This window comes from Myxocyprinus asiaticus, chromosome 45 (assembly GCF_019703515.2).
Source record: "Myxocyprinus asiaticus isolate MX2 ecotype Aquarium Trade chromosome 45, UBuf_Myxa_2, whole genome shotgun sequence".
Lineage (NCBI taxonomy): Eukaryota > Metazoa > Chordata > Actinopteri > Cypriniformes > Catostomidae > Myxocyprinus > Myxocyprinus asiaticus.
This window is the reverse complement of record NC_059388.1, coordinates 14,648,637-14,663,729: the sequence shown is the minus strand read 5'-3', so window position 1 is coordinate 14,663,729 and position 15,093 is coordinate 14,648,637. Positions and strand designations below refer to the sequence as shown.

Here is a 15,093-nt window from a genome sequence, read left to right as displayed (position 1 = left end):
GAAAAAACAAAGTCTTTGGGAAGAACTAACCTTTAAAATCATGTGCACTTTTATATTGATACAGGGAGAATAAAATTGTAGAAAATCATATCAGATATTAGAGATATGAGCAAGGCGTGCACACATGCAAACTTTGATACACTCATAGACAGACATATGAACTCACACACAGTCTAGTTGCATGATGTTTACTCATAGTGTATTTGAGTAAACACCTACACTTCCACATAACAAATACAAATGGGACAGATTCTGCTTAACATTTGCCAGTGCTGGTGCAGATATTCATGGATGAATGTTATTCAGAGACTGTGTTCCCTCAGTACACACAGATCAGAGGGATTTTTAACCCCCACAACTCTACTGGCTCACAATGCTCCGATCCTCATCTCAGAAGTATGTGGTGACCAGACCACTCTATTCAGAGGACGCCTTTGAAGATGAACATACAAAAGTTTATCGGAAACACAAGACTCTGCTGGACCATGTTAAACAGTACTTCACGTAAGCCAGAACTTATTAATTATGAAGCAGTGCAGAGAAATATCATCACACTGATCATTTCTGATAATAAGAGGCAAAATACAGTATTATGTGCTACAACAATTTTATTTGATTCTTTGCTTTTGATTATTTAATATTTACACTATATTCTTTAATTCATTATATGATTTATGTTATTCTTTATACTAAATTTCTCTCAAGTTAATTAATGCATTTAGGCTGTGTTCAAAATGTAATGTCACAGCAGATATACTTTTTCACATTTCACCTTATTTGCTCTATGAAAAATTATCTCTAAAATGTTTTTCAATGAAAAATTCAATGACCTTAGATTCTTGCCCAATATCTTATTTTTGCCAAATAATGTATTTTTTATAGTATATAAAAAATAGGTGTGTTATACGTATATACATACATATATATATATATATATATATATATATATATATAAAACTTTACGAAGAGAGTACGAGGAGAGTAAACATCTTTTACTCTATTCACAGCCCTAATATAATATATATATATATATATATATATATATATATTAGGGCTATGAATAGAATAAAAAAATTATATATTCACTTTATACTTTGTTTCAAAGAACTTCCAAGAATCATCATTTATGCAAATTATTTAAATAGGTTAAAATGTTCAGAGTTAAATTAGACACGTATAGACAAGTATAAATCCTTGATACAAGTATATGTACTATATACATGCCATAAAATCAGTTGTCATGTTGTAATTAAAAGTTGGGCAAAATCTTTTATAGTTTTCCAGTGGACTTTAATAATAGGAGTAAATGGGCAGATTTAATTCATATCAAGCTTTATAAGCAAGATAAACTTAAGTGTACATTGCCAATGCATTATAAGACACTATACACATGGATTTAAAACAAACTGAATGCTGAAGTTTAATTTGCTGAAGTTTAAAGTCTCAACACTATTATTTTCTCTGGCTGCCGTTCAGTCTTGCGCACACACTGTGAAAAACAAAACAAAATTGATACTGCAATAACTGCATACATTTTAACCGCATTAAACGGTTAAATATTAATTGCAGAAATTAACGTTTTAAATTTCCCAGCCCTTTTTTACTGTATATATATATATATATATATATATATATATATAATTTATATATTATATTAAAATATAATAGATTTGATTTTTCATATTTATAAAGCCAAATAATGTCTTTTTGTTATATACAGTACATATTATATACAATATCCTATTTATATTTTATATAGAATTATTAATATAATAATAGTCTGTTTGCATGTTTGTTTGTTAGTTGTAATTCCAAACGTGCAAAAAATGCTGCCCTTTCTTTGCTGCCTATCATCGGATGGATCAAGATCTACTCAATCAAAGAATGGCTGTTAAATGACATTGTGTCTGGCATCAGCACTGGACTGGTAGCTGTCTTACAAGGTAACTCACAACACAAGGGATCAAACAAAAAGAAACATCTACCATGTTTTAAAACGTTTTCTTGAGGGCACATCCAACCAACTGGTCGGCTTTAAGTACATCCGAAATGTAAACAAAACAGGTGTCTCTTATTAGCTCTTTTTGTGAATTACATAGTGGGAACATTCACAACATAAGTTAATCTCTTAAAATAAAAGCATGATATTAGGTCAAATATGATATCAGGCCCTGAGAATGTAAGACAGACTATAGGAAGGATTGTTTATCTTTATGAACTGGGTTCTGTGACTGACTTGTGATTAGTCATATTACCAAGTATCTGCTGAGCACTATAGCCTATTATTAGGTAACTCTGTTTTGATGAAATGTGACAAAATAAGTGAAAAGTGCATTTATCAGGGACCCGTGAGTCAAGTGATAAACATGTCATCAGGAGAGATAGTCCTAAAATGCAGAACATTTTGAACAGTGGAGGAATTTTTAAGATGAAAAAGTTCTCCAGCCTTTTTTGCCTATCTTTTCTACTTCAAAAACATTTGTGATGACCTTGAGAGAAATTGAACATGGTGAACAGGGTGTTGAGAGGGGGAATACTCAATGAATAAGGGCATCCACAGATCAAATCGCTTTGATCATATCTGTAGCGAATGTGCAGCTGTGGTACCAGGGCTTGGTTAATTATTATCTTTTTTTCCCTTCTTCTTAGGACTAGCCTACAGTTTGCTGGCATCTATCTCTCCATGGTATGGATTATATGCTGCTTTTTTCCCAGTCCTCACTTATTTTCTCCTGGGCACTTCTCGACACATTTCTGTGGGTGAGTTCCATTTCTGGTTATTCATAACACCAGGTTATGGGGATGAGATGTATAAAATGGCATCACTGACATACAAGGTACCGTTTAAGACAAAACATGGTACACTTGACTTCAACTGTCCAGCGGTTGCAAAACCCTTCTAGCTCTGGTTAGGTGATCCTAAACGTATCACATTTTTACTTTCATTCTTGTTAAGTGCTGCATTGATACACCAACACCATTTTTTTTTCCCAATTTGGCACCAGTAAGCAAAACCATATGAGATGCAACATTAATAAGGTAGCATTATACCAGTGGCAACCCAACACATTTCCAAAACTGTTAATTGTACAAAATTGAATTTAGGTGCTTTCATGCTCTTAGCAGCCAATAATTCACCACACACAACACAATATGGCCCTCACAAACCATGTCCTTATTGCAAGTTAAACCCATTTTTAATGTAGTCTGTTTTTTGAGGATGAGATCATGTCACACTACCTGTACAAGTTGGCATCTCCCTAACTTTGCTAGCTTCTAAGTGACAGATGGATTTGCGGCAAAATAACGTAGAGTTTGATTTGACAGTCTCTGACATGTTCTCCTCCCTTGCTCATGATCTTAACTATGCATAACATAACATATAGTTAGTATATGGTACTGTTTTTCTGTTTGCGACCCATTTTTGTGTGTGACCCACCAGAACCATTGCATTAAGACCCCGATATACTTCTGAAGAAGTTCTTCATTGTTTGTTCGGGGTAAAAAGAAGTTCAAAACAGCCAAGCAATGGTATACTGTTTTCAAACATTAAGACACCTACCACACCACTGTGAGAGGCATTTAGAAGTACATTTAGATATGAGGATGCTCAGTAAACCTTAACTAATGTTACATTAAAATGTGTTATCAATGACTTCATGCCTTATTCTCTGAGTAGAATTCACATGAGGTCAGAAAAAGAAGCTGCTTTAACCACTTGATGATAATTTAAAGAAATATATATGCAGTAGATAATTTTTAATTTGTCTTGTTGACATTCTGAATTCATGATGCTAATGTGCTAACATGATATGTGCCAATTACCCTCTGTTATTGTAATTTATGATGACACTGATACTACTGTAAAGATGGGAGTATAAAAGAGTGTTAATGGGCAGATGTAGCTAAATTTTCTCAAGCTTGCTAATAACTGTCTGTTGGTGTGTTCATGTTGATTGATCTTGACTGACTGAACAATGTAAACAAAGTAGGTGGAGCTCCAGGTCACACCTACCAATGATGTGGACCAATGGCAGTAAGAAGGTGTTTAGCAGCTGGTTAGAAGCTTTCCTAAAAGTTCACCCAGGCGAGCTGTTATGAACCACCGAAACGAATACAAAAACTTTTTGGCCAGATTTTGGTCTAAATGACATCACACCCATTTCTTCTTCGATTTCATATGAAGTATATCAGGGCCTTAATACAATCGTTAGCATACCAAAATTGATTTTTCTAGAATGGCATGTAATGCAAATTTACTTACTGTTCTGTGCTGATTTCTTTGCACCAGGCGCTTTCCCTGTGTTGAGTCTCATGGTAGGGGCAGTAGTGACCAGACTGGTGCCCGATGAGGGTCCACCTGCCAACATCACTGGCTTTGAAGGCCTGACGAAAGATGAACAGAGAGCCCTAGTGTCTGCCTCACTCACTTTCCTTATAGGGTTATTCCAGGTACATCAACCATTCTCTCAGAATCAAACAATTGTTTAATGGTTTTAAATGGCTATTTTAAAGGAGTATTATTAGCTTACTTTACTCTTTAAAAGCACAGTAATCCACAAGTATATTTATATAAAGGATTTCAGTCCAATGTTTTTCACCGTCCTTTTCTGTTTCCAGCTTGGTATGGGTCTACTACAGGTGGGCTTCATTGTCATGTATCTGTCAGATACTCTGATATCGGGATTCACAACTGCAGCTGCAGTTCACATTCTGGTTTCACAGCTAAAATTTATATTTGGGCTGAATGTGCCAGGCTTCAGTGGACCACTCTCGATTATACACGTAGGTCATAACATGTATTTCTTGCTCCTCACTGTCAATTCCTTTTGCCTAATACAAACAACAAAAGGGTGCTTCTGCAAAATCATCTTAAACATAATTACAAAACTTGTACCTTTAGCTATTCGTGAAAAAACACACACACACCAATACTTCTCCTTATGGACAGGGGTGAATCATAAAGACACCTACACTGTAACAAACTTTCTTAAAACTATCGCCTTTGTTTTAACTGCAGACTCTTGAGAGGGTATTTGGACAGATCACCTCCACTAACATCCATGATCTGGTCACTTCAGTTGTGGTGATGGTTGTGGTGTTGGTTGTGAAAGAGCTCAATGACAGATTCAGATCAAAGTTACCAGTGCCCATCCCTATTGAAGTGATTATGGTGAGTGGCATGAACATTTTTACGTATGTACCTGACAGTGATGCAGCATTATAAATGTTAATCATTTTTATGACATGATAAAGTTTCTTATCAAATACTGATTTATATCTATTGAACAATCATGCCACACATCAAACACTTTTGTTAATATTTTCTGTGATTGATAAGTACAGTGATTCATTGTCTTATTTATTCTCAGCAAATATTAAATGTCACAGTGCCTTATTTAACACAAGCAGAACAAATTTCAGTGTAAATTTAATAAAAGTAATTTCACCCACAGACCAGCATAGCATGTGGCGTCTCCTATGCATTCAACTTCAGGGACAATCACGCAGTGGAAGTAGTGGGGAAAATTCCAAACTCGTAAGCAGCACAATTTAACTAACATTTTAAAACAGTACTAATTATAAAATTATGGCATATCTTTGAAACTGCAACAAGAACAAGGTTCTGGTGACTTTGTCATTATGCTTTTGTAACTGTTCCTGCTCGACCCGCTCTGAGCGGAATTCAAAGTGGCCTCTCCGGCATGGGAGGTGGGCAAGCTAACAAGGAGGCTAAAGGCTACAGCCTCTAGCATCAGTCACTAGTGCGCCCCTTGAGGCCAGGGGAGTGAGGTTTACACACTGCACAGCTACCTACAAGCTGGCTACCGTTACACTCGCCCCCCTAAACCTCACTCCCATCAGGGTCACGGCACCACTGTAACTGGTCCTGCTCGACCCGCTCCAAGCAGGATTTGATCCAGCATCTCCAGCATGGGAGGTGGGCGCGCTAACAAGGAGGCTAAAGGCTACAGCCTCTAGCATCAGTCGCTAGTGCACCTCTTGAGGGGAGTGAAGTTTACACACTGCACAGCTACCTACCAGCTGGCTACCATTACACTTTGAATCACAAAGCTAACAGAACACTGAAGGTGGCATTTAAAAATAAACGCATGTTTCCATCTGACCAGGTTTGAGCCTCCAATGGCTCCGGATCTGCAGGTTTTCCAGATGACAGTCGTGGACGCGTTCCCAATGGCTATTGTGGGATTTGCCATTGCTTATGCAGTGGCTAAAGTCTATTCTGTAAAACATGACTACCTCATAGATGGAAATCAAGTAAGCTCTAAATCCCGACAACAATATTCCACATACAGTGTATCTAAATTAAGAGAAGACAACCAGTCTATGCAAGTGATGCCATAATAAGTGACACACAGATCTTAGAACAGCTGTAATGATACATATGCATACATCCCTTCAGGAGCTCATTGCCTTTGGTACAAGCAACATCTTTGGGGGAGCATGCAAATCTCTGGCAGCTAGCACAGCTCTGTCCAGAAGTGCAGTTCAAGAGAGCACTGGAGGAAAAACTCAGGTTAACTGCTTAAAAGATAAGGCACTGTAAACTGTGTAAATCTGTCTCTGTAAACTGTTTGCAAGCTTTTGTCACTGGCTATAATAAAAAAGGGGATTTCGTCTGTGGAATCTCAGTTAGGGACTAATACATTTGTTTTCTAGCCACAGAGAAATACTGGCCTCTAGTGCTCAGAAGGAGTAAAGATTTGTCATGTTGTGAATGATGGTATAGAATCTAAAAGGTGGTATTTGTGCAATGTCCTACTCCTAACTGCAGTAGAGCTGTTCAGCCATGAAGCCAATTTGTAGGCGAACCTGGAAGGCTAATTCGACTAGGGAAGTTCCTATTGGTTTTTATAATGGGGTTTTTCGGGGTATTTATCGGTCTGTGGTAAACATTACTTGAAGAGACTTGGACATTTTGTTTCCAAAACATAAATTACACACCTCAAATGTGAATTTTGAAACTAGCCTATTTGAAAAAAAAAAAAAAAAAGTATGTTCCAAGAGGGTTTCTAGATAAGGACCACAAATAGGGTGAACGTGCCTGATGAAAGGGAAAACCATAGTGGTTCTTATCTAGCAACTGGTTGGCAACATACTTTTTTTTTTTTTTTTTTTTTTTAGACACGGCAGCATCAAAATTCATATTTAGGGGTATGACTGTGTGTAATATATGTTGTACACTGTAAAAAAAAAAAAAAAAAACATTAAAAAGTCTTAAAAAATTACGTTTGTGCTGCCTTAAAATTTTAAGTTGTGTCAACTTAAAGTGGAAAGTTGCTTAAACAGAACATAAAGTTAACTTAAATCAATATAAATTCTTAAATGAGTTTAATGTCTTTTAAACTAAACTTGACTTTCTAAGATCAATCAACTTAATTCTAATTCAATTAAAACTGTATATAGGAGTTCAATTACTCAGATTATCATGTAACATTATTGATAACTACAGAAGTAGTTAAGTCAATCCCATACTCAGAGGTTGAATAAAATGACATTTTGCATGAATAGTTAATGATTAGAGATCAACATTTGTTCTCTCTTACATATTCAGACTTCAGTTAAGGAGACACACATGTACCCAACACTTTACACGCAAATCACAATGATGGTGACAATCATCAAACACTTAACTGAGTAAAAAGATGAGCTTTGAAATACTGATACATGACAAATAACTGAAAGTGAAAATAAACACAGCAACCAACAGCATAAATAAAAGCAGCAAAAAGAAAAAAGAAAAGTAAGACAGTAACACTGCAATTTGCATAATTTATTAATGCTGCAGTGCATGCTAGGTTCTGAAAACATCAGTATGATGTGCATGGTTCTCTTGACTTATATTTTTTCTTATTATTTCAGCTGAATAGTTTTTCTAAGTTCAATAACTTATCACAAGTTCAACCAACAACAACTTTGATAATTTAATTATCCCAACAAGATCAATCAAGGGTAGTTATTCTGACCTTACATTTTAAGTTATGATAACTAAAAGGCAAAATCATTTTTTTCAACATAGAAAAAAACATCCAAGTATCTTAAAGTAACATTTACCGCAGACCTTATTTTACTCATAAATGCAAAACTGCCATTATAAAAACCCATAGGAAAATACAGAGGAAACCCATGGCTCAAAAATGCTAATACCATTCCAGGTTTTCAGACTACAACCTGAACAGCTCTATTATAGGGTTACATTTCAATTTATTAACTTAAAGGAGTATTCCAGGTTAAATACAAGTGAAGATATTGACAGCATCTGTGGCAAGCAGTCGATTTTACTTATTTATTTATTTATTGCCATTTTAAGAGCATTTCTGTAAGCTGAAGTCTAAATCATTTTCTGTGGTAATCGAAACATGATCATTCCAAATGGATAGAGCTTAACTTTAAAGTTATTTCAAAAATCTTGTTACTATATGTCGCATATCTTCTGTTTCACAAAATGTGGTGTTTAAATGAATAGTCAGTAGCAACACTCTATTTTGTTTATTTTGCAGATAGCTGGTTTCCTCTCTGCCATTATCGTGTTGGTAGTAACCTTGGGGATAGGGTTCTTGTTGGAACCACTACCAAAGGTTGGATTCACATTCATAGCATTTCTTTCACTCACATAAAACACAGGTGTTTGTGATTCACTGTAAACCCTAATGCTCAAAATAATTAATTGTTTTGAGTAGTGAAAAATGTAATCATACAAATTAGTTAAATAAATTAACCTTGATGAGTATTTAACTTTCTCTTTCTTTTGAGTTCATGAAACTGACACCTTTTAAGTAACTTGAATTGTTTTATTGTTTTGCGTTTGATTAACTTGTCTCTTTAAATTTACAGGTACTTAAATTTAACTGAAACTGGGCAGGGGATTTCTATTTCTGACAGGGTGACTAAATGTTGAAATTCAGTGTTATATAATGTGTCTTTGTGCGAGATGAATGTAAATGGGGAGACTTGTTAGTGTTTAACATTTTGTTGTGTTATTTAGAAGAATTTCTGTTATGTTTGAGTTTTGGGGTTACTATTATGGTGAATAGTGGAGATTAGGTTGAGGACAGGTACAAGTTAAAATCATTCTATATGGTTTTACTTAGTGAGTGATTTTTATACTAATCAAAGCATAGTGTTATCAAATAGTTAGGTTTTGTCTGCTTGGAGTATTTAAGTTGAGATTACATGTTATCTTTAAGTTCAGCCAAAGTGTTAAAATTAAAGTTTGCTACCATCAAAATGTATGAGTAAAAATTTTGATGAACTTAAACTTGGGAGTTTATGAATGTAAAAAAATTGTTGTAACTGATTACCTAAAATGTTGGAGTTCTGATAACTTATATTAGGGTTTACAGCATTGAGATAAATGTATTCTGAGTAGTTGTGGCGTGTATTGTGTGACTGCAGTCAGTGCTGGGTGCTGTGGTAATAGTGAACCTGAAGGGGATGTTGATGCAGGTGGTTGAAGTCCCTTACCTATGGAAGAAAGACCGTCCTGACTGTGTAAGAGCCTTTGACCTCTTTCTCTAATTAAAAGAGAATTCATTTTTGAGAAGTGTAATCAATGTAGACAAAAGAACAGTTTCTTCTTAATTCTACTCAATTTAATGTACTAGGCCCAAATGATTCATACATTTTACAGTATTTTCTCTGAGATAACAATATCCCAAATATAACGCTTTAAAAAAAAAAAAATGTTATCCCCTTTTCTCCCAATTTGGAATGCCCAATTCCCACTGCTTAGTAGGTCCTCGTGGTGGTGCGGTTACTCACCTCAATCCGGGTGGCGGAGGACAAGTCTCAGTTGCCTCCGCTTCTGAGACGGTCAATCCGTGCATCTTATCACGTGGCTCACTGTGCATGACACCGCGGAGACTCACAGCATGTGGAGGGTCATGCTACTCTCCACGATCCATGCACAACTTACCACGTGCCCCATTGAGAGCGAGAACCCCTAATCGTGACCACGAGGAGGTTACCCCATGTGACTCTACCCTCCCTAGCAACCGGGCCAATTTGGTTGCTTAGGAGACCTGGCTGGAGTCACTCAGCACACCCTGGATTCCAACTTGCGACTCCAGGAGTGGTAGTCAGCGTTAATACTCGCTGAGCTACCCAGGCCCCCCCAAATATAACGCTTTTAAAACTTAATTATCAAGTGGCCTGGCCAGTCTGATACCACAGATGCTGTATTCTGTTTAATGTTTCCCTTCTGTCATTGTCTTCCAGATTGTTTGGGTAGGCACCTGCTTGGCTTCCATATTCCTGGGGTTGGATTTAGGACTTGCTGTTGGTCTTGGACTGGAGCTGCTTACTGTGGTCTTCAGGGCTCAGTTGTGAGTGTTAATACATCCAATGAACAGAACAAACACAGAATCTGCTTTCAGCAAGAAATGACACAAAATGCATCTTTGTTGAGATGTTCCCCCCAAAATGAAATTTGAAAGTTGTATGTATAACTTGTTTAAAGATATGGAGCACTCATGAAACATGAGCAAAATACATTTCTGTGTACATTGTTCATGAATCCATTCTCACACAAATTTTTGCATTGAATTGAATGCAGAATTTTTATGAAAGAATGATTTTACGATTGATTCGTTCTGTTTGTGTTTCATGAACAAGGCACATCGTTGTTTAATTCCTTCTAATTCAAGTCTATTTTTCTTCTATTCTGTTTTTTGATGATAATATAAATCTTTTTTCTAATCTTCAGTCCACGCTGCTGTGTCCTTGCTAATGTCTTAGGGACAGATATCTACAGAGATCGCAAGGACTATATCAGTGTAAGTCTAGCAAACACAAGGCCTCTCTTTCCATACCATAATCATTGAGTGATTCATTACCTGGCACATGATGGAGCGAGATATTTCAATTTTAAATGAATTTTAAAAATCAAAGAAAGATGAAAATATAAAAAGTCAAAAGTTTCACATTTCTTTTCTGAATCTTCTACAGGTCTACGAGTCAGAAGGAGTGAAGATTTTCAGAATTCCATCTCCCATTTTCTTCGCCAATATCGACTTTTTCAGAGGCAAACTGATCGATGCTGTGAGTGCAGTAGTTTCATTGTCATTAGCTGTGTGCCATAGATCATCATATTATGCGTTTAATGCAATGGAAGTTTACTACTACAGCTGAGATTAAATAATCACTATGTTATCACTCTGTAAAGACAAACAAAGATAGCTTTGTGTACTAATAGACATTTAAACCTGATGCTGAAGTCGCAGTACTTATATCTGCTTTATTATGGACAAATGACCTTTTGTTAGTCGTAAGATTGCTGAACTCATTTAATGCCTTCATTTTGCTTGTTGCAGAGATAGCTGGTGCAGTCATTGGCTTTATCATACAGATACATATCCCTCTATATGTGTAGCACACTGTACAATCAGCATTATCATAAACGCTGCGGCTGTATTTAACAGTAAGATTCACTATATTGCAGGTGGGCTTTAATCCTCTGAGAATACTGAGGAAGAGAAACAAGGCCGTGAGGAAGATTAAGAAACTGATAAAGAAAGGGGAGCTGACCTTAACATCTGTAAGTTCTGTGCATTTTAAACACAATAACAATGAACTGAATGACTACACAACAAATACTGTTATGTAATAGCTATATCCGCTATTATATATCAAAATGTATTACAGAGCTCTCTGGAATACTTGATTCTGATTGGTCAATTGTAGCATTGAGCACCAAATATTTGTGTATATTTGACTGTTGTTTCTAGCAACCAATCTCCTACACTATATAGTTTATATAACTAGATAGTTTCTGTGATTGACTCTTTCATCTCAAAATCACATATTTTCAACTGAAATCAACATTTAATGTCCATTTATTTATTAATTTGGTATGTAGTCGTGTAGAATATCTTCTGATACTTTGATATCTTTTGACTATAGAAAGGACTGCAGGCCACATGCTCAATGCCCATTGAAGAGTCAGAGGACGAAAGAAACATGGAAGATCTGGACCAGCCCACAGACTACTCAGATCTTCCCATACAGGTGAACTGGAACGCAGAGCTCCCTGCCAACATCTGTGTTCCTCCTGTGAACATCCACAGTTTGGTCCTGGACTTCACCACGGTCTCATTTCTCGATATATCTGCACTCAAGGGTCTAAAAACGGTATTACAGTTGTGATAACTAACATCTAACAGTCCCACTTTATTTTGAAAGCAAAACATAGGCTGATTTTACACTTTAATTATAAATGGCTAATGCATTATAAATGGCTAATGCATTATAAATGGCTTTGCAGTCAGTTGTGTAAATATGTAAAATTAACTATTGTCTAACCAAAATGTCTAACCATAAACTCTTCTGTTTTCAGGCCTTAATGGAATTTATACGCATTGATGTTGAAGTTTACATTGTAGGCTGTGATCGTAAGTGACATTTTCTGCATGTTATTTAGTTACACGGTTATTTACAGTATATTTTACAGTGTTTCCATCCTTATCTACAGCTACACAGCTATTGTTATGCAGCACAATGAAATGATTTGTAAAAAAAATACACTGTGCAGTATCTCTAACCTTTGAAATGTTGTTTCCAGCATATATCATAGAGAAGCTGAAGAAGTGCCAGTTCTTTGATGAAGAAATCAAGACATCGATCTTCTTTTTAACCATCCATGATGCAATGCTTAATATTTATGAGTCCCATCCACCAAGAACTGTGAGTGAGAAGGACATTTTTTTCATTAGCTTCATTTGTTCATTCAAAGATTCATTCAATGCATTTATCAAACACATCATGCATAAAGAGTTCAGTTGTTAAAGCGTGTTTTATTTATGCAAACAGGTCTCCGGGAATATCCCTTACCGACACATTTGTTTGTCAAATGGGCGGAAAATCCAAGAAATGGCTGTAAGTTACCCAACAAACATGTGGGATTAAACACTGATTCTTGACATGGGACAAAACATGTCCCACAACTTTTCCTGCCATCAGTTTTCCAGTTTTAAATGGATAAGAAATGATAACTAGAATACTTTTAACACAAATGTACCATTTCAATAGATTTTCTCACTGTTTTTGAAAAATTATGACATTACATTATCACTCACTACCCTTAAAACCACCTGTCCTCAGACCAAAACTCTTTGACGAGATTAAAATATATATTAAAGGGATAGTTCACCCAAAAATGTTTACTCACCCCTGTGTTTTTATAACCCTATATGACTATTTCTTTTTCTTAATACAAAGGGAGAAATTGTGAAAAAATATTGTGCTCAGTGATGTCATAAAATGGCAGTTTATGGTGACCACCTTTTCAAGCTTCAAAAGAATGCAAAAATATAATTCAGAATTCTTATAAATTATTCCATGAGACTCATGAATGTTATGAAAGCTTACGATAAGGTTTGGTGAGAAAAAAACCGAAATGTAATATATTATTTAGTGAAACTGTTGACCGACCGTTGATCTCCTGTGTGCATTCATGATAGGGCACGAGAACAGCAGTTCACATAGCGCCCTCGTGACATTGGGGCGTTCAAACGAAAACTCGTTTTGTTTATCTAAAAACAGGTCCTCCACAGTGATAGCGACAACAGAACACAACACATCTGCACACAAAACAGAGAACATAACTTACTAAGCATGTCTGAAGAGCTTGTAGTCGAAGAATTGATGCATTTCTATGCCCAGCCTTATTTTATTTTATTTTTTTGGACCAGTGCCAGTTCACAGTGGATGGAGTTACACATGTGATGCTGAAAATAGAAAACAAGCAATAGACAGAATGTAGCATCGCTCATCACTGCTGGTTAGGACAAAAACTCTGATTAACTTAGAAAATATACCTTTTATCGCATGCCGTTTGCCGACACGTGGGACTGTGGCTGTAGTCTCCTGTTTTTGTTTGATTTCCAAGTACTCTGTTCAAAAAAATAAGGCTGGGCATAAAAATGCATAAATTCTTCGACTACAAACTCTGTAGACATGTTTAATAAGTTCTGTTCTCTGCTTTGTGTGCAGCTTTGTTGTGTTCTGTTGTCGCTATCGCTATGGAGGACCTGTTTTAAGAACTAATCCTTTAAACTTAAAACTGTATAAATAAATATTAAAAACATAAATACGTATCTTTAAAAAAAAAAACAAAAAAAACATTATGTTGTGAAGGAAGAGAACTACACTGAACTGTACTGATGAATCAGTGTTAACCTTCCAAAATGAAATAAACCACTTTATTATTTCATATCTACCATAAAACTGACATGTCATTTTCTGCAGGACAAGAACCTGGATGTCGAACAAGACACCAAACCAGAGACAAGACTGTAAAGCAGACCTTCTAAAAAAAACCCTCCCCTATGTAGAACAGATCACATTACAAATCAATGTAAATAAGCATTAAATTACTTTGCAGTTTTGTATTTTGTGTACTGTACGCTATGCAAAAGTAATTAGCTTTACATTATTAAATGTAAATGTGTTGTGTCGCTACATTATTTGATTTCTGGTGAACAAGGATGTTGTATAAAAAATAAAAACATTTAGTTCACTATCAGTGCCTTTTGAAAATATACATGTTTTTTTCTGTTTAGGATAAGTATTTTTATGTTCACTATTATTTTAAAATAAAAATATTTCAAACTTTTGCAAAATATGCGCCGTCCTTCTTTGCTTGAAACAAACCTTTCAAAGACACGAAGAGTACTTTTCCTGTATCAGAGTAAGGTACCATGTGAAGAAGTAATTTGCTTAATTATACTGGAGTAATGCATGTATTAAGTCTACTTTCTGGCTGTAAATGAATCACTGTGTGTATGGGAAAAAAGATGACTTGAGGAAGTGAAGGGGTAGAGATAAGAAGAGAACTGTTCATAAAAAAAAAAAATAAATAAAAAGGTACTGCTGAAATATGATTTCAGAAAGATCAGAAACTAAACTTTTATTCTTTTTTTTTAATTTTTTATAAACTTCACAGCATGATGGGGCTGAAACAGATTTGAGGGACAAAGACTAAGCATTTTAGATAGACATGCATAGGCAGTGAAAGCATGTTATTGTAATTACAATAAAAACATTTTGGTATCATTTTTATATTATGATTTGTTG

At 35.5% G+C, this 15,093-nt stretch overlaps 1 protein-coding gene across 1 annotated transcript; it reads left to right on the top strand.

Annotated features, from left to right (window-relative positions):
- The first annotated feature begins 373 nt into the window (after positions 1–373).
- Positions 374–15,078, top strand: slc26a3.2 (solute carrier family 26 member 3, tandem duplicate 2). Its single transcript, XM_051687936.1, has 20 exons — positions 374–504; positions 1,804–1,943; positions 2,650–2,760; positions 4,292–4,452; positions 4,621–4,785; positions 5,021–5,173; positions 5,457–5,539; positions 6,132–6,279; positions 6,425–6,538; positions 8,523–8,600; positions 9,418–9,513; positions 10,240–10,346; positions 10,727–10,796; positions 10,969–11,061; positions 11,462–11,557; positions 11,923–12,150; positions 12,356–12,410; positions 12,581–12,702; positions 12,829–12,894; positions 14,266–15,078. Exons 1-20 carry the CDS (start codon positions 374–376, stop codon positions 14,314–14,316), a joined length of 2,268 nt encoding a protein of 755 aa, XP_051543896.1. The 3' UTR covers positions 14,317–15,078.
- Positions 15,079–15,093: the final 15 nt, after the last annotated feature.

Excerpts from the sequence above, each read along its gene's own strand:
- slc26a3.2 (XM_051687936.1), top strand. The coding sequence starts at position 374 with ATGCTCCGATCCTCATCTCAGAAGTATGTGGTGACCAGACCACTCTAT. Across the intron at positions 5,540-6,131 it reads GTGGGGAAAATTCCAAACTC|GTTTGAGCCTCCAATGGCTC; the intron begins GTAAGCAGCACA and ends CCATCTGACCAG. Across the intron at positions 11,558-11,922 it reads GGGAGCTGACCTTAACATCT|AAAGGACTGCAGGCCACATG; the intron begins GTAAGTTCTGTG and ends TTTTGACTATAG.